The 27,903-nt window shown below is 45.5% G+C and overlaps 2 protein-coding genes across 2 annotated transcripts; both read right to left on the bottom strand.

The window, feature by feature from the left end:
* Positions 1 to 628: 628 nt before the first annotated feature.
* On the bottom strand, positions 629 to 6,761 carry C5AR2 (complement component 5a receptor 2). Its single transcript, XM_036834836.1, has 2 exons — positions 6,640 to 6,761; positions 629 to 1,685 (listed from the first exon to the last, which is right to left on the bottom strand). Exon 2 carries the CDS (start codon positions 1,668 to 1,670, stop codon positions 657 to 659), a length of 1,014 nt encoding a protein of 337 aa, XP_036690731.1. The 5' UTR covers positions 1,671 to 1,685; positions 6,640 to 6,761; the 3' UTR covers positions 629 to 656.
* A 9,394-nt stretch (positions 6,762 to 16,155) lies between these two features.
* Positions 16,156 to 27,542, bottom strand: C5AR1 (complement C5a receptor 1). Its single transcript, XM_036834021.1, has 2 exons — positions 27,460 to 27,542; positions 16,156 to 17,597 (listed from the first exon to the last, which is right to left on the bottom strand). The coding sequence occupies exons 1-2, from the start codon at positions 27,460 to 27,462 to the stop codon at positions 16,548 to 16,550; spliced, it is 1,053 nt and encodes a 350-aa protein (XP_036689916.1). The 5' UTR covers positions 27,463 to 27,542; the 3' UTR covers positions 16,156 to 16,547.
* Between the last annotated feature and the right edge of the window lie 361 nt (positions 27,543 to 27,903).

The raw sequence follows: 27,903 nt of genomic DNA on the forward strand, positions 1-27,903 counted from the left end.
CTTGGGATGGGTGGAGGAGAGACAGAAATTAAATTGGCCCAGATGTCGTCCTTAGGAAATTTACAGTTTAGCTGGGAATTTTTGGTCCAGAAACTTGGACAACTGAACACTACTTCCTCCCTGGGAGGGGGATGAATCAGGGAGAGCTTCCTGGAGGAAGTATTATTTGAACAAGGCATTGAAGGAAAATTTTGGTGATCAAGAGCATGGGCACTGGAGTCAAGTAAACATGGGGTCAAACCTCAACTCTATAACTTCCTTGCGTGTGATCTTGGGCAAATGACCTCTGCTCCCTGGGCCTCAGCTTATGAAAAGAAGCATCTCCCCCTGCCTGCCTGGGTTGTTGTAAGAATTACCTTAAAGGAGAAACTATGTGTAAAGTGCTATCCTGGAGTAATGACTCTACGTGAAGGTGTCACTGCTATGTGATTTAAAAGATCTGAGCAGGTGAGATTCTAGAGCAGCCCTGTGCAATAGAACTTCCTGCAATGATGGAAATGTCCTACATCTGCACTGCACATGGCAGGGGGCACAATGAATGTTTGTTGAATGAATCAAGGAATAAATGACAATATCATTAAGCCCCTGGATCCAGCTATGCCTGAAGCCAGTCTTGTAAAGTGGGATAGGAGGATACAAACCAATTTCCCTCTAGCTTACACTTCCATCTCTGAGACCAGGTCTTGGCCAGTGGATTTCTTGCTGACCACACTTTCATCATTGCTCTGTGACTCCTTCAGGGCCCAGCGACATGAAGCTGACAGAGACTGTCGGAGTTGAGACCGCCCGAAATACAGGAAAAGCATGGGATTGAGACAGCTGTGAGCAAGGGCCAGGCCCACGACCAAGGGTTCAGCCCGCAGGGCCCGGGCCAAGAGCACGGAGTGTGGGGCAGCCAAGGTGAGTACCAGCCCCAGCGTGTGGTAGGGGGACCAGCAGACAAAGAACCCTACCACAACGGCCATGCCCAGTGGCCAGCGGTGTCGGGTAGCACGGCACAGGAGGGCACCATGGCAGCTGGCCACGACCACCAGCGGCCCCAGGAAGCCGAAAATAAACCGGGTGGCGGTCACTGAGTTCTCGGCCACGGTCGAGCCACCATAGTCCACCACGCACTCCAGCCGGTGTGGGAAATGCTCCTGACGCAGCCGGCGGTAGATGGCTGAGGGCACGGTGAGCAGGAAGGCCAGCGTCCAGGACGCCCCACAGGCTACCTGCACCCTGCATGCCCTCCCAGCTGCACCCCACCAGGTGGGCCCGAAGGCCAGCAGGCAGAGGTCAGCGCTTAGAGTGGCCAGGAGGAGGACACTGGCGTACATGGACAGCAGGATGACGGCGGGCAGGGCCCGGCAGCCCACGGCCCCATACAGCCAACGGCCCCCGTGGGCGACGGACACCGCTAGGATGGGGAGAGACAAACAGCAGAGTAGGTCCGCCACGGCCAGGTGGAGGAACCAGGTGGCACCGACCCTCCGGCGGGCCTCTTTCCAGGTCACCCAGGCCACCATGGCATTGCCTGGCAACCCCACCAGGAAGACGGCGGCATACAGCAGGAGTGGGGCCACGTGGAGGGGATCAATGGAGACACAGGTGCCATCAACACAGTCCACAGGGAGATCTGGAATCTCGCCGTAATCCCCATACTCATAGCCAAGAGAAGAGTTCTCCATCCAAGCCCCAGACACCTGGACGGGCGAGAAATGGCATGAAACCTCAGAGATAAAAACTCTCAGGCCCTTGGAATCCTAGATGCTAGGACCCTAGCATCTCGATCCTGGATCCTAGATCCTTGGAATTCCAAGATGCTAATGGGCTGGGACTTGGGCTGGGGTCCCAGCGCATTAGCATCTTGGAAACCAGAATAGAACAACGTTAGAACTCCAGCGCATAAGAATCTTGGAATTCTAAAATATTCCGGTGTTAGAACCCCAACTTCTTAGCATCCTGGAATTCTAGAATATTACAGTGTTAGAAACCCAGCTGATCAGCTTCCTGGAATTCTAGAATATTACAGTGTTAGAAACCCAGCTGATCAGCTTCCTGGAATTCTAGAATATTAGTGTTAGAACCCCAGCTTATTAGCATCTTGGAATTCTAGAATATCAGCTTACTAGCATCTTGGAATTCTAAAATATTACAATGTTGCATATCTACTGTCCAGTACAGTAACTGCCAGCCACATGTGGCTACCGAGTATTTGAAATGGCAGCCAGTGTGACTGAGAAACTAAATTTTCGATCTTATTTAATTTTAATTGATTTAAATAGCTACACGTGGCTAGTGGCTACCTTATTGGACAGTGAAGTTCTAGAGCATCAAAATGTTAGAACACTAGCCTGTTAGTAACCTGGAATTCTAGAATCTAAACTATTGGAATCTGAATATCCATCAAGATGGGAAAAGGTTAATATGTCTTCACAGCAAAAGTGTTTGTCTTGGTTCTTCCTCATCTGGACTTTCGAATCTTGGAACAACAACAAAAATGTACCTCTGAAGCAATTTTGTCATCTTTGGTTTTTTTAATGTAAACTAGATCATAGTAAAACATGCAGATGGCAAAGTGTACACATCATGCAGGTACACCCACCGAGTTTCACCCCAACACATCTGTGTCACTGGCACCCAGAGGGGGGAACAGAACATTTCTAGAATCCTGCTAGAGCAGTTTTTAAAAGTAATGACAGTGTTAGGAAAACAAGAGCAATAAAATTTTGAATTCTCTATAGTTCATTCATTCATTCATCCAGTCATCCTTCCAGCACAGTTGCTGTTCCAGGCACTAGAAGCACAGCGGGGGCCAAGACAGACAAAAACCTCTCTCCCTTTGGAGCTGACATCCTGGTGGGAGGAGTCAGACAGTCCAGGAATAAATAAGCAAAATACACAGTATTTTAGAAGGTGATCAGTGCTACGACAAAAAAAAAAAACAGTCACACAGGGAATTTTTAATTCCCTATGTTGGAATTTTAAATGAGGGGTCAGGGAGGGCCTCTCTGAGAAGGTGATATTTGAGCAAAGCCATAAAGGAGGTGAGGGAGGGAGCTGTGTGGGGATCTGGGGGAAGAGAGTTCCAGGCAGAGGGAACAGCCAGTGCAGAAGCCCTGAGGTGGGCACATGATGGTCATGTTCAAGGAAGAGCAAGGGCACCAGTGTGGAGTAGATGGGAGGTAAAAACAGAGAGATATCAGCAGCCACATAGGTATTGTAAGTTCTTTATCTTTTATTCTGCGTGAGATGGGAGCCATGGGAGGGTGCTGAGGAATGATAATCATAACTATTATTACTGTTATTATTATTATTATTAATATTATTATTATTACTATAAGCCACCATCTATTGAGACTTTGTGTTATGTGCCAGGCCTTGCTCCAAGCCCCTTTAAATGTTATATCATTTAGTCCTTATTACAAGCCTCTAATTTTCATACCATTGTTATACCCATTCTGCAGATTAGAAAACTGAGGCACAGAGAAATTAAGGAACTTACTGAGGATGACTCAGCTAAGTAAGTAACAGACCTGAGTTTCAAGCTGTGTTAGTCCCACTCTGGAACTCTGGGCCCTAGAACATCATCATCCAAAAATCTGAGGTTCGGGAGAGTCGGAAGGCAGGACAGCCAGTGACCCTAAGCAGAACTGGGCTCTGTGACTCTGGGTGAGCAGTTTCGGTTGGCTTTCTCTCTCTGGGTTTCCTCATCTGAGAAGTGAGTCACGGAGGTGAGCCTACCTCACCAGTTTGGGGAGGCCTTGAAGAGTTAATATGTATAAAGCATGTAGCACAGAGTAAGGACTTGGTAGATGGTAGGCCGGTCCCCGTGATGTCCCCATGATGTCATAGTAACCTGACCCTGCAGCTCTCTGCTGATTCTTTGTGGCCGACTGGCGCTGCCCAGAGCGCCAGCTGGAGTTGATACAACAGGAAGGGCAGAGAGGAAGTTGGGGCACTACTCCCTGCCAAGCAGATGCTAAGGGGCCAAGTCATTGTGTGTGTGTGTGTGTGTGTGTGTGTGTGTGTGTGTGTTTGGAATTTGGCACTCCGCTTTCATATTATTTTCATCACTAGAGTGAAACGTGTGCAGGTTTTAAAAATTCAAACCCTCATCAACTGTGTGGCCTTGGGCAAGCCACTGAACCTCTCTGTGCCTCAGCTTCCTCATTTGCAAAATGAGAATAATATACTCACCTTGGAGGGTGCTACGAGAATTCAAGTTAATAGGCGTGAAGAGCTGAGCACCGCACCCAGTCCGCCCAGTCTGTTGTAAGCATTAGACCGTGTGTTAGCCACTGGTACAGAGACACACACACACCCTCTCCCCCCACCCTGAGACCTCGCCCTTTCCAGCTCATTCCGGTTCAGATCTGAGTTTTCTGTGTGTAAGCACCTCAGTCGGTCTATGGTATTTCCCTTTTAATACATTATACAGAAATGGGAAAGTTCAACACCCCCTGTGCCATCTCTTAATCTTTTCAATTTAATGTCTTAGATTTGTTTCCCCATCCGGACACACCCACTCCTTTCTTCACAATAACTTCAAAATCAATCCACGGGCTGGGCGTTTTGTGCTTATTCACTAGCCTCAGACTAAAGGACATTTAAGGATCATCATGGATATCATTATTATCTTCTTATTATTTTATACACCAAATAAATTATATTTCTATATGTATGTCTATAGATAAAACAATTACCATTATTATTATTTTATAAGCATTCAAATAATAGATGACATTTATCAAGCTTCTATCATGTACCAGGCATTCCCCTTAGAACAACCCTATAAGGTAAGTACATTTATGCTCATTTTCCAGAGTGTCAGCTGTTCCCTGCTTTGGGCTCTGCTGTGTCCCTGACACCTGGAGTAGCATGTGGCACACAGCAGGTGCTTAGCTGATATTTATTAGTTGAGTAAAAGAATGAAGAGGGAGAATCTGAAAAGAATATATATATATGTATGTATAACTGACTCACTTTGCTGTACACTTGAAACTAAAACGACATTGTAATTTAACTATACTTCAACAGAAAAAAGAAGGAAAGGGAGGGAGGGAGGGAGGGAGGAAGGAAGAAAGGAAGAAAAGAAGAGTTAGTTTTGCCTTTAATGGAAGAAGCTGAAAAATGCCATCATTTTATTTTTATTTTTAACGCAGTATGTAATGATGTATGTATTAACATGAAAATACATGCACGAAATACTATTTTGTGAGAAAAGTACGTAACTAAACTTCTAATATTTTTAAACAATGCATTCGTTTTACAGCCAGAAAATCAACAATAAAGATACTGTCATTAAAAATACAAACAAAGGGCTTCCCTGGTGGCGCAGTGGTTGAGAATCTGCCTGCCAATGCAGGGGACACGGGTTTGGGTCCTGGTCTGGGAGGATTCCACGTGCCGCGGAGCGGCTGGGCCCGTGGGCCACAATTACTGAGCCTGCGCGTCTGGAGCCTGTGCTCCGCAACAAGACAGGCCGCGATAGTGAGAGGCCCGCGCACCGCGATAAAGAGTGGCCCCCGCTCGCCGCAACTGGAGAAAGCCCTCACGCAGAAACGAAGACCCAACACAGCCATAAATAAATAAATAAACAAATACTTAAAAAAAAATGTGTTAAATGTTTAAAAATAAACAAACAAAAAGAATGAAGAGGGAAACTGAGGCACAGAGAAGCAGAGGGGTCACTTCAGTTCCTTGTGATCACAAGGGCCCTTGTGCATGCTCTTAGCACACGTGTGTTTGTGTATCAGCCAGTCTGGCTGGAAATTCTGCCCTGGGAAACCGTGGGGAGCATCTACTAAAGCCAGACATATGATAACTTTCCCCTTCCCAGAGAAGCATGCATATGCTCACCAAAAGACATGTACCAGAATGTTCCCAGTGGCCCAAGATGGGACACCATCCAAATATTCACTCACAGGAGAATGAATAAACATATCGCGGAATATTCTAAACAGTGAGAATGAACAAACCACATGCAAGGATGTGGATGGACTTCATAAATATGGTGTTGAGGACAGAAAGGCAAACGCACAGGAGAATTTACTGAATGATCCCTTTCTCCTCAAGTTCAAAAATGGGCAAAAGAATTCTATGGGGATGGGGAGTGAGGGCAGGCGGAGGGAACTCTGTGGCTGGGCTCGGGCTATTTCTTAACCCGGATGCTTGTTCCCTGGGTGTCCTCAGCTTGTGGAGATACGCAGAACTGCTCAAGCCTCATGTGCGTACTTTTCTGTGTGTGTGTTCTATGTGAAAATAAAGTTAAAGGATCTTTCTCAAGAAGGGGAATCGCTGAGTCAAAGGGCTTGTTTGGTGGATTCCCCAGAAGCTGCAGGTTTGGGAAGGGCTGTTTTCCTACACACCTGAGTGTGGCCGTGGACGGGACCATTTGACAAAGGCTTTTTCTGTTGGACTGCCCAAGTAAATTCCAAGAGTCTGGGATTCTGATGTGGATTCCAGTGCAATGGCAATAAGATTCCACTCCTGAAATTCTAGTTCTGATTCCCAGATTCTGAAAATAATGAGTCTAAAAGGCCAGGATTAAAAAATGAATAAATGAAAAAAATTTTAAATAAAAATAAAAGGCCAGGATTGGGAAATGCCCCCTACACACACCATCATTCCCTCCCTCCTTCCCTCCATCCTTACCGTCTCTTGAGGAATGGTCCCCAGTTTAGCCAAACACCACTTGGGAGCACGATCCAGGCCCACAGCAGGACCTGGGAAGTCTGAAGTCTCTCCCCCGAGTCTGGCAGTTAGCGGATTCCTGCAAGCTGGTCCCGTTTGCCAGGGCTCCTAGGGGACTCCGCGGGGCACTGTCACCTCACAGGTCCCAGCCAATGCTCTTAAGCAGTGAAAAACAGGAATGGCCTTTTCCTACTCCCAGGGTGTGTTTGTCCTGGATTCTTCCCATGACTCACACATCCCAAAATTACCGGGCAGCAGGCGAGACTGGAGAGGGCTCGGGTGGGTGGAGGGTTGACCCAGTGTCAACAACAACAATCTCAATGTCACCAGCTTCCTGGAAGCCAGATCTACATGTGGTGTGACCTTCAAGGCCTGGGGGTCTTGGCCTAGACTCACTGTCCCTGCAGGGCCCTCTGAGGTCTTCCTCACCAAGTCCCCACTGTCTGCTACCCGCATCCCCGCCCCAGACTCCAACTGTGCACCCAGTCCCTCCCTTCTGCCCTCTGCAGAGCCTTGAAGACAGATCAGTATTCCTCCCACCTCACATGTTCTGAGGGAGACAGCTCAGGGTCACAGCCTCCACCAAAAGGCCAAGGGTGCCCAGCACAGGGCCTAAGGCTTCAGAGGCAGACAAAACACAAACAAGTCCTATCCGCTCTGTGGAGCCTCTGTTTTCCCTCTTTAAAATGGGAAGATTTGGGGAATTCCCTGGTGGTCCAGTGGTTAGGACTCTGCGCTTTCACTGCCGAGGGCGTGGGTTCGATCCCGGGTCAGGGAACTAAGATCCTGCAAGCCGCGCGGTGTGGCCAAACATTTTAAAAATAATAATAATAAATAAAATGTGAAGATTTTGAGCATAGTGGTTCCTAACCTCCTTCCAAGCATAGCGCGGAGGCTGAGAACATGGATTTGAGAGCCACAGAGATAAGATACATATTCCAGGTTTCCCACTGATGAGTTTCTGGGCCTCAACCCTTCTGAGCCTCAACTTCCTCATCTGTGAAATGGACGTTTTAGCTACGGGCATTAAATGGGTAAAGAGATTTAAAATACACACAACAGGGCTTCCCTGGTGGTGCAGTGGTTAAGAATCCGCCTGCCAATGCAGGGGACATGGGTTCCAGCCCTGCTCCGGGAAGATCCCACATGCCGCAGAGCAACTAAGCCCGTGCGCCACAACTACTGAGCCCGCATGCCACAACTACTGAAGCCCACTCGCCTAGAGCCCGTGCTCCACAACTAGAGAAGCCACCGTAATGAGAAGCTTGCACACCGCAACAAAGAGTAGCTCCCGCTCGCCGCAACTAGAGAAAGCCCACGTGCAGCAACGAACACCCAACGCAGCCAAAAATAAAAATAAATAAAATAAAATAAATTTTAAAAAAAGAAAGAAAATCACCTTTAAAAATAATAATAATAAAATAAAATACACACAACAGCGCCTGGCACACAGGAGATGCTGTGTACATGTTTGTTAAATTAGCAGTAATAAAAAGCATATGCAAAAAAAAAAAAGCATATGCTATCAATTTTTTAAACTTACATTTTAGGAAGACAGACTCAGCAAGAGGAAGTGGCCCTTATTTATTCCAACTTCGGAACCCTTTATTCAGCGGTTTTTGGTGTTTGTGCCACTGTGTGTGTATGCTTTAGAGGTTGAGGGGGCACATTTATACATTTCTTTTTTTTTTTTTTTAGTTTTATTTATTTATTTATTTTTGGCTTCGTTGGGTCTTTGTTGCTGCGCGTGGGCTTTTCTCTAGTTGCGGCGAGCGGGAGCTACTCTTCGTTGCGGTGCGCAGGCTTCTCATTGCGGTGGCTTCTCTTGCTGCGGAGCACGGGCTCTAGGCGCGCAGGCTTCAGTAGTTGTGGCTCGCAGGCTTCAGTAGTTGTGGCTCACGGGCTCTAGAGCTCAGGCTCAGTAGTTGTGGCGCACAGGCTTAGATGCTCCGCGGCGTGTGGGATCTTCCCGGACCAGGGCTCGAACCCGCGTCCCCTGCATTGGCAGGCGGATTCTTAACCACTGCGCCACCAGGGAAGCCCTATTTATACATTTCTTTTGTTGCTGTTTGGAGAGTAAACAACATGTTGGTAAAGGAAGTTATTTTTCTGTCAAGAGACTAGAACTCGCAGCGTGAGCTGGGGTGTCTCTGCGTGACCCAGTCTTGGCCGAGACTGGCCCCAGACCACCCCCTTCCACCATGTTCTGGCGGGGGGCCTTCTCATCCCCACATCCCACCAGCCCCAGGCCCCTGTGGGAACCCACCCTGGTCAGAAAGAGAAACTAACATGGAACAAGCATTGGGGGGGGCGGTGGGCATTGGCGGGAGCAGGGTGGTGTCCAGTGAGGCACTGTCTTTTATTGGCTCAAACTTTCATCTTTCTGATCTGGACCATTTTTAAAGTCTTTATAGAATTTGTTTCAATATTGCTTCTGTTTTATGTTTTGGTGTTTTGGCCGCAAGGCATGTGGAATCTTAGCTCCCTGTCCAGGGATCGAACCTGCACCCCCTGCATTGGAAGGCGAAGTCTTAACCACTGGACTGCCAGGGAAGTCCCAGACCTTCTCTGATCTTGAGTTTACAGGGGTGTGTTTCTCAGATCACTTGATCTTAAACTCCTCGGTCACTGAGTCTCGGGCATACGTTTCTCAGATTCTGGGAAGCTAAGGCTTTCTGGTGTCTCTGGAGCTCGGGGATCTTACCTGGGGATCTGGGGGATGCTGTGAACGGGGACAGGGACACAGCTGTTATAAAAAGTGAGGGGCTTTGGGGGGAGTGGGATTCATTTTACAGATACCCTGCGAGATTCTGAGTACCAGCCCCTCAACAATGGAGAAACTTACAATGAGGACATCCTTAGAAGGTTATTAAATTGACCCATATGAAATTGCCAGTTTTGTGAGTCAAAAGAGGTTGAAGTCTGGCAAATCGTGGCAACAGAAAGCAGATTAATGATGACCAGGGCCTGAGGGGAAGGGAGGACGTGAATGGAAAGTAACTGCTTGATAGGAATGGGGTCTTTATTTTGGGGTGATGAAAATGTCCTGGAACTAGTTACATAGTGGTGACAATTGCACAACATTGTGGATATACTAAATGCTACTAATGGTGAGTTTTATGTTATGTGTATCTTACAAGTTTTTCTAAGTAATAAATAAACTGTTATACCCCCTCACCCTAAAATAGGATGAAGTCTGGTAATTTCATGGAGTGCAGCCTAATGGAATTCTAGAAGCCCAAGAGAGTGAGTGGCCAAGATGGGGAAACCAGTCTCTTTTGAACAATACATATTATTACGTGATATCTGATGCATAGAAAAGAGTGCCTGTAACTTGTGTAAAGTACAAAGTACAACAAATTAGCATCTGTAAAATCACCATCCATCTTAGAATCTTTGAATATCTAGATCAAGGGTAAACTTTTTCAGTGAGAGAACTGAGAGTAAATGTTTTAGTTTTTGCTGGTCAAGAGGTCATTCATCTCTCTGGTAGAATGAAAGCGGCCACAGATTGAATGGCATGGCTGTGTTCCAATAAAACTTTATTCACAAAAACAAGCAGTGGGCTGGATTTGGCCCACAGGCTGGAGTTTGCTAACGCCTGATCTAGTTCAAAGACTCTGAAGGCTGAATTGTTGGCATCGCAGACTTTCAGAAAGTTGGAATCATAGGTGATTTGACCCAAGGGATCCTACAACATTAGCCACAGACTATTTGAATCACAGGATTCTAGAATGTCACACCAGAATCTTCAAGTGTTAGAAGTATAAAACTCCAGCTGTTAGATGTTACAATTTTGTAGATGATCTGAACGTTAATCAAGATATTCTAGCCCTGAGCTGTCCAATATGGTAGCCACTGGCCACATGAGGCTACTGAGCATTTAGAATGAGCCGGATCGCTCATGCAGCTCAATATTGAAAAAACAAACAACCCAATCAAAAAATGGGCAGAAGACTTAAGTAGACATTTCTCCAAAGAAGACATACAGACGGCCAAGAAGCACATGAAAAGCTGCTCAACATCACTAATTATTAAAGAAATGCAAATCAAAACTACAATGAGGGCTTCCCTAGTGGTGCAGTGGTTAAGAATCCGCCTGCCAATGCAGGGGACACAGGTTCGAGCCCTGGTCTGATTCCACATGCCGCGGAGCAACTAAGCCCATGCGCCACAACTACTGAAGCCCACATGCCACAACTACTGAGCCTGAGCTCTAGAGCCCGCGAGCCACAACTACTGAGCCCACGTGCCACAACTACTGAAGCCCGCGCTCCTAGGGCCCGTGCTCCGCAACAAGAAAAGCCACTGCAATGAGAAGCCCACGCACCACAACAAAGAGTAGCCCCTGCTCACCACAACCAGAGAAAGCCCGCGTGCAGCAACTAAGACCCAAAGCAGCCAAAAATAAATAAATTAAAAAATAAAAAAAAACTACAATGAGGTATCACCTCACACCAGTTAGAATGGGCATCATCAGAAAATCTACAAGCAACAAATGCTAGAGAGGGTGTGGAGAAAAGGGAACCCTCTTGCACTGTTGGTGGGAATGTAAATTGATACAGCCACTATGGAGAACAGTATGGAGGTTCTTTAAAAAACTAAAAATAGAATTACCACATGACCCAGCAATCCCACTACTGGGTGTATACCCAGAGAAAAAGACACATGCACCCCAATGTTCATTGCAGCACTATTTACAATAGCCAGGTCATGGAAGCAACCTAAATGCCCATCGACCGACGAGTGGATAAAGAAGATGTGGTACAGGGCTTCCCTGGTGGCGCAGTGGTTGAGAATCTGCCTGCCAATGCAGGGGACGCGGGTTCGAGCCCTGGTCTGGGAAGATCCCACATGCCGCGGAACAGCTGGGCCCGTGAGCCACAATTACTGAGCCTGTGCGTCTGGAGCCTGTGCTCCGCAACAAGAGAGGCCGCGATAGTGAGAGGCCCGCGCACCGCGATGAAGAGTGGTCCCCGCTCTCCGCAACTAGAGAAAGCCCTCGCACAGAAACGAAGACCCAACACAGCCATAAATAAATAAATTTAAAAAAAAAAAAAAGAAGATGTGGTACATATATACAATGGAATATTACTCAGCCATAAAAAGGAAAGAAATTGGGTCATTTGTAGAGACGTGGATGGATCTAGAGACTGTCACACAGAGTGAAGTAATTCAGAAAGAGAAAAACAAATATCGTATATTAACGCATATATGTGGAACCTAGAAAAATGGTACAGATGAACTGGTTTGCAGGGCAGAAATAGAGACACAGATGTAGAGAACAAATGTAAGGACACCAAGGAGCGAAAGTGACCGGGGGGGGGATTGGGATGAATTGGGAGATTGGGATTGACATGTATACACTAATATGTATAAAATGGATAACTAATAAGAACCTGCTGTATAAAAAAATAAATAAAATAAAATTCAAAAAACAAAAAAGATAACCGGACACAGGAAGAAAAATGTTAAGTTGAAACCAGAGATGAAAATAAACAAGACAACCAAACAACTGTGTGAAAACAGAAATAGTGCAAAGAGGTAAAGAAAAAAGATTTATTATAATTAATAAATTATAATTAGAGAGTTAAAAGAATATATTGCATAAGAACCGAAAAAAAAATGAGCTGGATCTGAGATGAAAGATGCTGTGATACACACCAAATTTTGAAGACTTGGCATGAAAAAAAAGAATGCAAAATCTCTCAATAACTTTTTATACCAATCACATATTGAAATGACAGTGCTTGAAATATCTTTGGTTCAATAAAATATAGCACCAAAATTCATTTTAACCTGATTCTTTTTGTTTCTCTTTGCTTGTCTCTTGCTTGTCTGCTGAAAAATGTAAAATCATGCGTGTGGTTTGCATTATATTCCTATCAGACAACAAGAATTTGGAGTAATACCGTCCTGGAGGTTGGAGATGGGGTGCTTGGGAAGGTCACATGGCACAGATGCAGGGCGGGAGTCTCTGACCCCCCAGGCCTTGGGGAGCCAGATCTGAGCAACGGGTGGGGCCGTGACAGGGGACTTGGGGGGGTGGGAGTGGAGGTAGGAACACTGCCAACTCAGCCAAACCCATCATTCCCTTCCTTTCCCCACTTCCTCTTTAGAACTTGTTGACTTAGCAGATTTCCCAGGCTCCAGATTTCACAATCGCCTGGCCCTTCAACCCACTTCCCTCCTGGGCAGCACTGATCAACACCAGGCTGAGGATGCCTTGAAGAAGACACCTGGATCCCACATGTTGGCCTCCAAGTGTTTCTAGAAGACCGCTGTGGGGTCCAGCTTCTGGGAAGCATCTCCTTTCCAAATCAGCGTGAAGGAAAGACCCCACTGCCTGCAGCCCACTGCCCAAACCAGGAAAGCCAGAGGACAGCCAGGAACAGAGATGGAGCATAGGGGTGGGAAGTCAGGGAGGACTTCCTGGAGGAGGCTGCACCCTAAAGGAAGGTAGAATAGCGATAGGGGTGGTCTTTTAAAAACAGACCAAGCAGCTGGGAGACCAGGCAGGAGAAGGAGCAGGGATCCAAGTGGGAGAGGATGGAGGGCTTGGACCATGAAAGGCATGGGGTGGGAAGAGGGTGGCGTCCAGCATGGGTCCCAAGTGCAGGCTTGGGTGACTATATGGACGGTAGGGCACCCCCTGGGTTGGGGAATGCAAAGGGAGGGGGAGGTTTGGGAGAAGATGCTGAGATCATTTTGGGCAAAGTAGGTACGGAAGCCACACCCTGAAGAGAGAGAGAGAACTGTGAAGGTATTGGATGAAGTCACAAAAGTAGGAAGCCTGTTCAAGAGACCTCTAGAAAGCCAACATTTCAGGGCAGAGGAAGAAAGTCTGCAGAGGAGGCAGGGAAGGATCACACTGAGAGAGAGGATACCCAGCCGGCCTGGAACCAGCCAGGGAGGAGGCCCAAGCAGCTGGGAGGAGGGTGGAAGGAGGGCTGTGGGCTGACCAGGTAGAAGGGACATCCAAGATCGCCAGCATCTTTACAGCGGGTATCAGACCTGAAGGTAGCTGGGGCTCAGGTCTTCCCCCAACAATCTTGCTGCTAGAGGGTCTGAGCAGGTACCAACATTTACTATCAAAAACCACACACAACCTCTTCTGGAAGTCCTGCAGAGCACCTGTCACTCTAGGTGCTCAGACAGCATCTTTAAATAAAAGTTGTCCCCAAGGCAGACATGAGAACACTGTAGTAGCAGGATTCAGCTATGTTTCCCATCGGAATTAGGCAAAATCCCAGCCCAGCGCCCCATGCTGAAGGCTGTACCCTGGACCCAGCCAGCTCTTGCAAAAAGAAGGAGGGAGTCGATATCTATGTGGTCGTCGGATTCAGGGGACACCAGCTCTGTGTGGCTCCCTGGGCACTTGTAATGTGCCAGCCTGAATGGAGACGTGCTGTGACTGTAACACATCCAGGATTTTGAAGACAGTACCAAAAAAAAAAAAAAAATGTAAAATGTAGCAGCCACTATGGAGAACAGTATGGAGGTTCCTTTAAAAAACTAAAAATAGGGTTACCATATGACCTGGCAATCCCACTCCTGGGCATATATCCACATAAAACTCTAATTAGAAAAGACACATGCACCCCAATGTTCATAACAGCACTATTTACAATAGCCAAGACATGGAAACCACCTAAATGTCCATTGACAGATGAATGGATGAAGAAGATGTGGTACATATATACAATAGAATATTACTCAGCCATAAAAAAGAATGAAATGATGCCATTTGCAGCAACATGGATGGACCTAGAGATTATCATTTTAAGTGGAGTAAGTCAGAGAAAGACAAATACCATACGATATCACTTATATGTGGAATCTAAAAAAAATGATACAAATGAACTTATTTACAAAACAGAAATACAGACATAGAAAGCAAACTTATGGTCACCAGAGGAGATAGTGGGGTGAGGGGATAGATAAATTAGGAGGTTGGGATTAACATATACACACTACTATATATAAAATAGATAAACAACAAGGACCTACTGTATAGCACAGGAGGGAACTATACTCAATATCTTGTAATAACCTATAATGGAAAAGAATCTGAAAAAGAATATATGTACAACTGTATCACTTTGCTGTTCACTTGAAACTAACATAACATTGTAAATTAACTATACTTCAATTAAAAAAAGAATGTAAAAGACCTCAGTAATAATTTTTCACACTGATTACATGTCAAAATAAAAATATTTTCAATATACTGAGTTAAGAAAAATATATTATTGATTATATTATTATTTTATCAATTTATATTAGATATCTTTATATATAGTAATATATAAATATATTAATAGCACTAATATTACTATAATATATTCATACATATATACATTAATATAGTATTGATATATGTTATATATTTTGTTATATTACATATTTATATATTATATAATTATAAACAAAATTATTATATAATATTATATACTACATAGATATTCATGTAACATATAATCATACACTATATAATAAATTATTATAATATAATTAATATAGCATTCGTATCATTGTTAATATAACATATAATTGCATTACATTATTAAATATATTACTATTATTTCATCCTTTTCATTTAAATTTTTAACGTGGCTAGTAAAAAGTTTTAAACTACTTACGTGGCTCACATCATATTTCTGTTGGTCTGTACAATATTTCTAGCCAATGTGGACACACACACACAAAACACTAAGCAGGAATATTTCCAAGTCAGTTATAAACAACGCAACATTTCAACATTTATTATTTTTTATTTTCATTTTTCAACTGGTGCGTACTAGCTTTTTTGAAAGTCCAAAGGTTACATGTTTTGTATGTTATATATGTATGAGTCCATTGATATAACATTCTTGAAAGGACCAAATCACAGAGATGGAGAGAGGATTCGTGGTTGCTAGGGGTTCAGGACAAGGCTGGGGTGGGTAGAAGGCAGTGCGAGTGGCTAGAAAAGGGTGTCACGAGGGATCCTGGCAGTGACGACAATGACCTGTATTCATGTCAACATCTTGGTTGTGATATTGTAATGTCATTTTGCAAGACATGCCTATTGCAGGAAACAGGTCAAAGGTACCCAGGATCACTCCGTTTTACTACTTACAGCCCAACGGCATGAGAATTTAAATGAAGTCAAAAGAAAATGTTTAATTTTTTTTCAGTGCAAACAAAACAGCAGTTGACAACATAAAACAGCAAATTCCCCTGGGACCCCATTCCCTGGAGGGGCCCAACCAATGTTTCCCAACCCTAGGTGTCTTCCTCACTGCTTGCTTTTTGCCATAACCATATAACATCTTTTTACTTAATACTTTTTTTTTTAACCCAGTGAAGTAACATACTAACTTACTGTTTTTCTTTAAATCAACTCAATTCCAAAAGCTGAGATAGGTCCGTGGACTTTTGCTTTGTACTAAACAAGAATAACTTCTGAGACGCCAGTTAATTTTTTTTTTTTTGGCCAACTCTCCATAAAATAAATATCGAACTCTTTTCTTCAAGGTTTGAATGTTTCTGTTTGTCTGGGTTCTATGTATCTAACGTATTCACACTCTCTGCACACGAATGTGTTGTTCTTTGGAAGGACTCCAGGTATATTGGGTGCTGTTTGTTTTCCAAAGGCCTTGGATGGAAAGAAAGGTTGCGGGTCCCTAGAAGGACGTGCTAATCTTGGAAATACCGAGTGATGAGAAGGGTTCGCCTGGAAGAGGAAGGACAAGGCCGGGAAAGATGGAAGGCATGGAGGCGAATTCACTCAACCGTCACCCACCTCGCCAAGATCCAATAAGCAATGTGAATGGACCGGAAGTTTGGTTGAGCGCCGGAAAGATGGTGGCCAGAGAGGTCTCCCCTTACACCGCCTGGCTCTTCAGGGTCGGGGTGTCCACCGTGGAGAACGTGTTGGACTTGCTCTCCCTGCCCACGGACTCTTCAACCAACACATCCCGGATCCTGGAGGGGAGGGACTTGAGGAACCGGGCATGAAAGCCCTGGGCAGCGACCACGTAGATGATGGGGTTGATACAGCAGTTGATATAAGCTATGGAGACACACAGGGCATCCAAAGTGGACACGGATTTGAAGTTTGCCTTGTGGAAAAAAAACAGCAACATCCCTGTCACCTGGTAGGGCAGCCAGAAGACAAAGAAGCTGGCCACCACTGCCACCACCACCTTGAGAGTCTTGGTGGAGCGGGTAGCACTGCGGCTCCAGGCCCGGATCAGAAGGATGGTGTAACAGACTGTAAGTGTGGCCAGCGGCCCCAGGAAGCCCACGACCAGCCGGATGATGGCCACGGCCCTCTCTGTATATAAACCGTCCTTACCATAGTCAAGCACGCACATCACCTTGGGTGGGAAGTGCTCCACATGGACCTTACGAAACACAAAGGAAGGTACGGTCAGCAGCAGAGCCAAGGCCCAGGCCACACTGCAGGCCACCCAGGCCAAGCGGGCCCCTCGATAGTTCTGGCACCAGATGGGATTAAACACCAGCAGGAAGCGGTCGGCGCTGATCGTGGCCAGGAGCAAGATGCTGGCAAACATGTTAAGCAGGATGAGAGAGGGCAGGATTCCACAAGCAGTGCCACCGAAGGGCCAGTGGTTGTGCTGGACAATGGATGCAAACAAGATGGGCAGCGCCAGGCAGGAGAGGAGGTCAGCCACCGCCAGGTTGAGAAACCAGATGGCATTGATGGTTCGCCTGACCTCGGACCCCGTCACACAGACCACTAGGGCGTTGCCTGGCACTCCCACCAGGAAGACGACTGCAAAGATAACCAGGGCGATCACATCTGGAGCATGCAGCCTGCGGGCTTGGGAAGAGTCATCCACCAGTATGTTGGGGTTATCGGTCCAGTTGCTATAATCGTAGTAATCAGGGGTGCTATTAGTCATGGAGTCCTGGGTGGAATCAGAGAAGCAGGGATGGTATAAGTCTGCAGACAGGTGGCAGGGGGGCCCATCAGAGCTACTCAAAGCCCATCACTCCACTTCTTTAAGTCTTAGGTTTCTCCCGGGGAAATGGGGATGCTGCCGGCTGAGAGCCAGCTGGGGTGTCATACCACTTATTAAAGTGGTGAAAACCCTTCCATGCTAATGGGTCTCCGTGCCATCCTGCCACCTCCCCCTGAAGTCCCTGGACTTCCCCAGAATCTAGCAACCGAATAGTTAAAGCCTAGACCTGCTACAATACTGTGGTCGCTATCCACTCTGGCCAGTACCCATGACACACTGCTTGTTAGACATCTTTAATGTCACCAACAAACCGAGATGATATTACTGAGTAGGTAGTTCCCCCACCAACACCACCACCAGCAGCGTCACCCCCTTTTGCTGCCTCCCACCCACTGAGGCAGCTCTGTGCTCTGCCTGGGAGCAGCTACCCAGAGTCAGCAGTGTTTCAGCAGGGCCTCATGTACTCAGGCATACGGGGTAGACAGGGACCACCGGTCATCAAGATACATAATATCTTTTTTTAAAGTTAATTCTGCACTTTAATACTTAGAGGAGAATAAGCTAATAATCATATGCACATAAATCCAAAACTGATAGCCCAAGTTCTGAGCTATTCCCTAAATTTTATTTACTTATTTTTTAAATTTTCATTGGAGTATAGGTGATTTACAATGTTGTGTTAGTTTCAGGTGTACAGCAAAGTGAAGATATATAATATCTTAATGCAATATTTTAAAGAATCAAGATGAATGCCCCCCCCCAAGAAAAAAAAACACAGTGGAAAAAAATTCTAATTTTAAGTAAAGGCAACCTGCTGCAGTTGTTTGTTTGGTTTATGACCCTGCATTATTATGCAAGAGGAACCTGCAGATCAGCCCACAGTTTTCATTCCCAGCTGGGCGGGTTTTTGCAGGTTGACAATGGCGTGCAAACATATCAAGCAATGTGGGGCTTTATATATAGTCATGGGGTTTTAGGAGGGGTTGTTTTGGGAAGGGGGTTGGTACAGCTTTATTTACTTTTTCTACTTGGTTCAAACTATGGAAGGCTATTTTCCTAAGTGTAGATAGGGGCACACATGTGTCCTTCTGCCCTGGGTACCAGGATGGCTCAGCACGACACTAGGATCCGGATCCCGACTGTCCTACTTGAAGCCTACATGGCCCTCTGCAAGTTCCATTACTGCTTCATGCCTCCATTTCATTACTGGTTAACTCCTAGCAATCCTTCAGTTTTAGCTATCATTATTCCAAAACCTCAGTCTCAGAGCAGAGAGAAGATATTTAGGGGCAGCAAGAGGAAGAATAAGAAATAAGAATAAGGAATAGACTTGTACCTTGCTAGAGGCAGGGCAGAAGGGATGAAAGGAATAGAGAAGGATATGAGTTCAAGAACAAGGGGTATCTTAGCGCACAGATTGTGGTCTTTAATTACCACCTGGCATTCAAAGGAACCAGGGCTCCTTGGAGAAAGGCTGATTCCTGTTCTGGGACAGAAAATATACAAGATGAGCCCAGAACAGCTCACACTAGAAAGTAAGAAAAAATTTTAAATAATGATAGGGACATATCAAAGAGACAGCCTGAAAAAGCTCTCACTAGTCAAAAAGATGGCACAATTTGAGTATATAATAATAATAATAATAATAAATAATAACTGTGATGCAATAAAATACATTAATAATAAAGATCTATGAGTTCATAATGGTAATAAAAGCAAATAAACCCATTGGTCACATTTTTATTCTGGAAAGGGAATGAATCAAGCACTTATCCTGCCATTTCTGTACAGAGTATATTTCAGGGAAATAAAGAGTCAATGTGGGCGGGCCTTCTTTAGAGAAGAATCTAAAAATAATACTTGCAGAAGGAATGATAGACTTAAGGAAACATGGACCTGGATGACAATCAACAACATCTAATAAAACCATCAGGTAAAAAGCTGATAAATATAATAAATAAGTTGAGCTGGCACCGCAAACCCTCCAGCCAACCTCAGCACCTTGAGAAGAGAGACAAGTAGACATTTGCTCTATCTGATGTGATGCAGTAGAAAGGATACAGCACCACCTATGAAGTAATTTTTGCAAAAAAAAAAAAAAAATGAAGGTAAATCTAATCAAGATTCTAGATCTAAAACTACCAGTTTACAGGAAAAGCAGAGGAGAGAGGAACACGATAAATAACACCACAGGGACAAAATCAGCCCAATCAGAACTCAGGAAACTCTACAGGACAAATGGTCTTGTTACTCTCACAGATAAATGGCATTTTTAAAAAGGAAGGGGAGGGACTTCTCTGGCGGTCTAGTGGCTAAGACTCCCCGCTTCCAATGCAGGGAGCCCAGGTTCAATCCCTGGTTGGGGAACTAAGATCCTACATGTCGTGCAGCGCGGCCAAAAGATTTAAAAAAAGGGGGCAGGGGAAGGAACAGGAAGTGTCATGGATTAAAAGAGATTTAAGAAGCATATCAACCAAAGGCAAAATGGAGACCTTGGTTGGATCCAATTGGAATAATCATATGGGAAAGAAGATATTTTAGAGACCATCTGGGAGATTTAAAAATGGACTGAATATTTGACGATAGTAAGGAATTATTGCTAATTTTGTTGAGGGTGATATGATACTGTGCTTATGTTTTCAAAAAGTGGGGGAAGGCTATTTCTGATAGAGATACTTAGCAAGTGAAATAGGATGTTTTGGATTTGCTTTAAAACACTCCAGAAAAAAAATAGCTAGAGGGAAGGAGAGAGGAAGGAAGAAGGAAGGGAGGAAGGGAGGACCAAAGATGACTTAGAATGGCAAAGTGTTGATAACTGCTGGAGGCTGGGTGATGGGTACATTGGACATTCACAATATTATTCTCTCTATTTTTGTGTGTTTGAAATTTTCCATAATAAAATAAAGAACAGAAAAGTCTTGAGCACTTCTTCCCCAGACAGAGCTGCCTGGAAGTGTCATACCGCCCCAAGAGAGAAAGGGTAGCAGCTGAGCTGCAAACAGCCTTGGATGCAAAACTGTAACCCAGAGGCACCAGACACAGCAGAAAAATCCCCATGCAGGACACGGAATGATCATACTAAAGTAGACAGTATTGATTGAGCATCTACTATGCTCCAAGCACAGCATTAACTCTTTCAATCCTGACCATGACCCTACAAGTAGGTTCTATTAATATGTCCATTTTATTGATGAGAAAACAGAGGCACCAGAAGATCAAGTAGCCTGTTCCAGTCACATAGATGGGAATTCAACTCTGTCTAGATTGGGATGCAAACCCAGGCAGGCTGCCCCTGGGCATCTCCAGGGGGGCTGTCAATGGGGTAAGGACACTTGAGGGGTGAGGTCTGTGGCCCTTGGAGCCCACCCCTGAAGGTGACTTTGTCACCAACCCAGGGAAAGGAGATAGAGAAAAATAGAAATCATTATTATAGAAATAATAAGAGCTGGATTCTGAGGGCACCTAAATTTGCAGGCTGAGGTTGATACCCACTAAACACCCAGCTCGCGGATTAAATAAGATGAAAAATGTTCAAGCACCTGGCAAAATGCCTGGTACACAATAGGGAGATGAGAAATGGCAATGCTCTTATTATTTATCGATCTTACAATTATTGAAGAGCTCAGATCTTTCTCTGAACAACTGTTTTTTATTTCTAGCTCCTTTATGTTACCCTAAGGTCAGCTGGGTCAGTCGGGCTGATGGTCCAGGGTACTTGCTGGTAGAGCCATAGTAGTGATTAAATTATTCAGAGGGAAAATGTCATTGTCAGCTGATGAGTGGATGAACAGGGTAGCTATACCCATGCCGTGGAATATTATTTAGCCATAAAAAGGGATGAAGTATTGATACAAGCTACAACGTGGATGAAGCTTGTAAACATTATGCTGAGTGAAAGAAGTCAGACACGAAAGGTCACATATTGTATGATTCCATTTACATGAGGCGTCCAGAATAGGCAAATCCATAGAGATGGGGAATGTGCTAGTCATTGCCAGGGACTGGGGGAAGGGAATCAGGGAGGGAGTGCTTAATGGGTACAGGGTTTTTTTGAGGGTGATTAAAAGGTTCTGGAAATAAATAAAGATAGTGATGGGACAACATCTTTTTTTTTTTTTTTTTTTTTTTTTTTTTATAACTTAGACTTTTTTTTTTTTTTTTTAAGTGTAAGCTTTTTTTTTTTTTTTTTAACTTTGGGTTTATTTATTTATTTATTTATTTATTTATTTATTTATTTTTGGCTGTGCTGGGTCTTCGTTTCTGTGCGAGGGCTTTCTCTAGTTGCGACAAGCAGGGGCCACTCTTCATCGCGGTGCGCGGGCCTCTCACCATCGCGGCCTCTCTTGTTGCGGAGCACAGGCTCCAGACGCGCAGGCTCAGTAATTGTGGCTCACGGGCCCAGCTGCTCCGCGGCATGTGGGACCTTCCCAGACCAGGGCTTGAACCCGTGTCCCCTGCATTGGCAGGCAGATTCTCAACCACTGCGCCACCAGGGAAGCCCGACAACATCTTGAATGTACTAAATGTCGCTGAATGGTACACTTTAAAATGGTGAATTAGTGTGTGTGGCTGATTCATTTTGTTGTGCAGTAGAGGCTAACACAACATTGCAAAGCAACCATACTCCAATAATAATTAATATAAATAAATTAATTAATTTAAAAAATGGTGAATTGTATGTTACGTGAGTTATACGGAATTAAAATTAAAATGCCAGTGTCATAAAGACAAGAAAGGACCAAAGGACTGTTCCAGATGAATGGGGACTAAAGAGCCAGGACAACCAAATGTAATGTGACGTCCTGGACCGGAGTCTGGAGCAGGAAAAACAAATTCACTCTAAAGGGCATTATTTGGACAATTGAGCAAGTTTGAATATTATCTAGTATTGCACCGTTTGGATATAGATAATAGTATCTCACCAAACAGTACATTTCCTGACATAGATCATTGTGCTGTGCTCGTGTAAATGAATGTCCTTGTTCTTGAGAAGGAGACACCGAGACATGTGGGGGGCAAAGGACATGATGTCTGCAACTTACTCTCAACTGGTTAAGGACAAAAAGACAGTAGATGATAGATAGATAGATAGATAGATAGATAGATAGATAGATAGATAGATAGATAGATAGATAGATAGACAAAGCAAACTTGGAGAATCTGGTTAAAGAGTATATGGAAGTTCTTTGTATTATTCTTGTAATTTTTCTATAAGTGTGAAAACGTTTCAAAAAAGTTAAAATTGTTGAATTATTTCCATTGATAACGAGCCCCTGCCCTGAGCCACCCACCTGTACCATCCCCACCCCCAGCACCCTGGCCTCCCATTTTCTACTTTGGGACCCCCACTCCCAGTTCCCATGCTCGGATCACGAAAGGGTTAATGCCAGGCATGGCAAGAGGCCCCAGACCCTGCTCAGGGGGGGCTCTGCACCTTAGCAGGATGTTAAATATTTTAAATGTCCACCTCAGACATGATACATGAAGCTAACTTTTGTCCCTGCTCGTTTCACAAGCTCTCGGCCATGCTTAGCTGCAGAATAACCCAGACCCCAAAAACGGGAGCCTCCCCACCCCCTGCTCTCATGCCCACCATTACCCCTCTCATCAGCTGACAAGCTCCTTTTCTGGAATGAACTCACGAGGCCCTTTCCTCTCACTGACTTCACAAGTGCAGAAAAAAGATGCTGATTCTAACCCTTTGTGATTTCTAGGATGCTCCCGATAAAAAAGGCTTGCAAAGTTCTGCCATTGCAGCATCCCTACAAAGAATGGAAATAGCCGAAGCATCCAGCAAGAGGGGACTGACTAAATTAATGATGGCACATCCAGGCAAAAGAATACTATGCAACCGTCAAAAGAATGAGGAAGTTTACGTAAGGATGTGTGTGGAAAGAGCTCCAAGATCTAGGGTGAAATAGAAAAAGCAGGAACTGAACAGTGCGTGAAGCACGCTACCTACAAAAGAGGAATCTCTCTCTCTCTCTCTCTCAGTTTTCCTCTCTCTCTCCCTTCCTTCCTCCCCCTCCCTCCCCTCTGTCTCTATCATTCTATCTCTCCGTGTGTGTGTGTGTGTGTGTGTGTATGTGTGTGTGTGTGTGTGTGTGTGTGCTTGCTTCTGTATGCACAGACTAGTTCCAGAAGCAGGCAGAGGAAATCTGTAACAGTGATTCCCCCTGGGGAGGGGAAGTAGTGGGTTGGAGGGCAAGCATTGGAAGGAAGCTTTTACCATATATGCTTTTGTTCTTCTTTTATGTAGAGCCATACCAGTGAATGCACCGCCCTTTCCCCCCAAAATGGATGTTATATAGACTATACAAAAGAATTCATGGTTCTACCATTCTAGGAGTCTAGGAAAGATTCTAATAATATTTCTTCATTGCACAAATATTAACAGGCTAGGGGATTTGTTCCTGACATACCTGGCACCTGCCCTTGGAGAGGTTATGGTCTACTGGGAGAGAGAAATTAATCCCCAGGGATGGGAACTGAGTGTGTTCAATAGAGAATCCAGCCTGGTGTGGGACCAGGAGAAGGGTCTTGGTGAAATAAAACCGCAGCACCATTCAACAGAACTTTCTGTACTGATGGAAATGTTCCAGATGTGCACCATCCAAGATGGAAGCCACCAGTCACCTGTGGCTGTTGAGTGCATGAAACGTGGCAGATGCGTCTGGGAAGTGAACTTTTACTTTTCTGTCATTTTAATTAAATTTCACCAGCCACATGTGGCTGGTGGCTACCGTCTCGGACAGCACAGGTCTGGGGCTCCTAAGTGATTCCTAAGTGCCGGGCGCTGTTCTCCGTGCTTCCCAGGTGTTAGTTCGTCAATTCCCTAAGCACAGTATTTATGCCACAACAACCCCAAGGGCAGGGTACTCTTATTGTTCCTAAGTTCACAGGCTCATTTCAAGAGCCCTTGTCTGTTGTGTGGAGAAAGGGCTCCCGATCAGAAGCTGACAAGAAAAGGAGGTTGGGATTGTCTAGCTGCGGTGAGGGATGATGGTGCCTTGCACTACGGTGGTGGCAGTGAGGAGTCATGAATGGATCGGAGGAGAACGGGGTGAAGAAGATGCTTACGAGAAAAGAATTCAGAATTGCCAAGCTCTGTTCTAAGTCCTTTTCACATAACAGCTCGCTTATTTATTTATTTATTTAGGCCATGTGGCAGGCGGGTTCTTAGCTCCCCATCTAGGAATTGAACCTGCGCACCTTGCGGTGGAAGCGCGGAGTCTTAACCACTGGACCGCCAGGGGAGTTCCATGTATCATCTCATTTAATCCACAGGACGACCCTATGAGCATTGTTGCCATTGCAACACCCATGTTACAGATGAGAAGACTGAGGCTCTCTCTGTAGAGAGCTTAAGAGACCTTTCCTAGTCCTCGCAGTTAGCAAGTGGCAGAGGTAGGAGAGAACTTCTCAGAGTCCAACTCCAGAGCCCTCTCTGAGAGGCTACCAGACCTCAAGTGTGTTGAGAGTGAGGGGCATGCATTCAAGGCAAAAGGCCACAAGGTAACACGGAGAGAGTGTCCACACACCAGAAAAATGAACGAACATCAGCGTGGCTGGCAGGTAGCCAAGACGAGGTTGGAGGAGCCAAAGATGCCATGTTAAAGGATATGTATTTTATCCTGGGGTAATGGGGAGCCATGGATGGTCTTGTAGCTGCAGAGGGACTAGATGAGAGTTCCTCTTTAGAAAGATCCCTCTGGCTGCTGTGAGGAGGTAAGACTAGAGGCAAGAGGACCAGAGAGGAGGCAGAGGCAGGGACCCAGGTTAGCGAAGATGGGGGCTTCAATGGGGGTGATGCCCGGGGGAGGAAGAAAAGTGGAAAGACTTAAGAGGCATGACAGGGGACTTCGCTGGTGGTCCCGTGGTTAAGACTCCGTGCTCCCAATGCAGGGTGCCTGGGTTCGATCTCCGATCAGGGAACTAGATCCAGCATGCATGACACAACTAAGACCCAGCACAGCTAAATAAATAAATAAATAATAAATAAATAAATATTAAAAAAAGAGGCATGACATGGCTACAGTCAAGCAGCTGGTGGGTGGTAAACTCTGCCCCAGCCCCTTCCCTCCCTCACTGGGCTTCAGTCTCACCATCCTCACAGCAGGAAAGTCCTGCCAACTGTCCCCTCCATTACAGTGGAAATAACAGACTCACATAGGAATGCTGTCAGAGCTGGAAAATACGCAGAAGGCACAGTCTGCTTTTTTCCGGAACACCCCTCTCCCTGTTCCTACATGGACACAACGTCTTTAAACAATCCACACACAGAACCACTTGAAACCATTATAGCATCCTCTGAGACATGGGATACAAGGGTGGAGGTGAGCATCTCGACTCAGATTTATCTTCTTGAATTTGCAATCTTTGTGACTCAACATCCCTGAGCACGAAGAAACATAAGCACTTGCGTTTTAAAAACCACGAGAAAAACACAAGCCTTCAGATCCTTTGAGGATGCAATGAACTGCCTTTCAGGTTGGCAAAAATAAAAAAGTTCCATATAACTATGCAGATGGGGGTCTAGACAAGTAGATACTCTCATGCTCTGTAGATGAGGAATGTAAATTGGTACAAGTTTTGTCAATATCTGTTAAAATAAAAATTTCCCATGCCTTGGATTCAGCATTTGCAGTTCTGGAAACCCAGATGTGGGTCCAAAGATGTAATTTGGGTTTTGGTTTGGTTTGGTTTGGTTTTGCCACACGGTTTGTGGGATCTTAGCTCCCTGACCAGGGATCTAACACCAGCCCTCGGCAGTGAAAGCACCAAGGTTTAACCACTGGACCACCAGGGAATTCCCTAATTTTGGTTTTAAAGACAAAGTATTGGACAGCCTAAATCTCCTTTGATAAGAGATGGAAACTCCCACTGGCATATCACACAGCTGATAAAAGGAAAGAGGCAATTTCCCTGAAATACATGGGGATGATACCTTCCTCACAGATTGTTTAAGTCAAAATTCGTAAATGTCAAGTGCCTAGCACAGTGCCTGGCATGCAGTAAGCGCTCAATAAATGCCGCGCAATAATATACTATGTTATTCATGAAAGAAAAAAAAAAAGACGTAGGATAATGTGTAAAAGAGACTTCCCTTTATAGGGTGGGTGGCGGAGAAAGGATAGACACGTCACAAGCATTGAGGACCAACTGTATGCCAGGCACTGCTGTAAGAGCTTTCTGTGTATTACCTCATTTAATTCTCTCCACGACCCTATGATGTAGATTCCGCTCTGTAGGGTTACTATCCCCATCTTCGCTATAAGGAGAAGGAGGTTCAGAAAGACGGGTCTCGCCCGCTATTACACAGGAAAGGCAGAGTTTGAACCCCATTTCAGTATGACCCTCATGTCAAACTACTCTTTACTTCTTTCCCTACGCTGCCCTGGAGCACCTGTAGACTGTTTCCAGAAGGATCCACCACAAACTGGTGCCCACCGTTGCCTCTGGGGGAGGCTACAATGAATCTGAAGCTCTGGGGAGGGAAGGGAGTTTCACGGAATACCCTTTAGGGATTTGGAGCTATTTAACAGAAAGAAAAAGAAGTCGAAGCTAATCGTGGGCCCAATAATCCCTTGACAATCCAACTCTTTAGCTGCCTCCCAGACCTGGAGTGGGAGAGTCTGAGATGAGGGAGAGGGGAGAAGGGGGGGGCTGGAGATCGAGGGCAGGGAGGAAGAGGAAGGAAAGGGGGAGAGGTAGCAAGAAGGGGCGAGTGGGGCGAGCAGCCGGCGCCCAGAAGGGAGAGCGCGCAGGTAGAGGGTGTCTGCCCCCCACTCCCTCCGCCAAGACTCACCATATTCAGGTCTCTCCCAGGTTCTCCGCTGATCAAAGGTTCCCTCCCGCCTGAGGGCTGTGGTTTTTAAAGCCCCAAGTGAGTCTGCAGATAGGCGGAAAGGAAATGACCCGTCCTTCCCCTCTGGGGTTCTCATTGGTCTAGGGCTCCTTCCGCGGGGCACACACCCAGAGAGCCCCGATCACCTCCTCCCAGCCACAGTAAGGAGGCAGGGGCTCCGAAACCTGAGGAAGTTCCAGGTCCCAGGAGGGAGGAAGCCAAATGAAAGAGACCCCCACCCCATCTAGGCTCGGCCCCTCTACAGGCCTTGGTTTGCCCCATTTGAGATGATCTCTCCCTTTCCTTCTATGGCCCCAGGTGGCAGTGGAAAATCTCAGGGGTCCAACTGGCTTAAACCTGGGAAACAGAGATTGTGAGACCCAGCCTCCCAACCAGGTTCCATTG

The sequence above is a fragment of the Balaenoptera musculus genome, chromosome 19 (genome assembly GCF_009873245.2).
Source record: "Balaenoptera musculus isolate JJ_BM4_2016_0621 chromosome 19, mBalMus1.pri.v3, whole genome shotgun sequence".
Taxonomy (NCBI): Eukaryota; Metazoa; Chordata; class Mammalia; order Artiodactyla; family Balaenopteridae; genus Balaenoptera; species Balaenoptera musculus.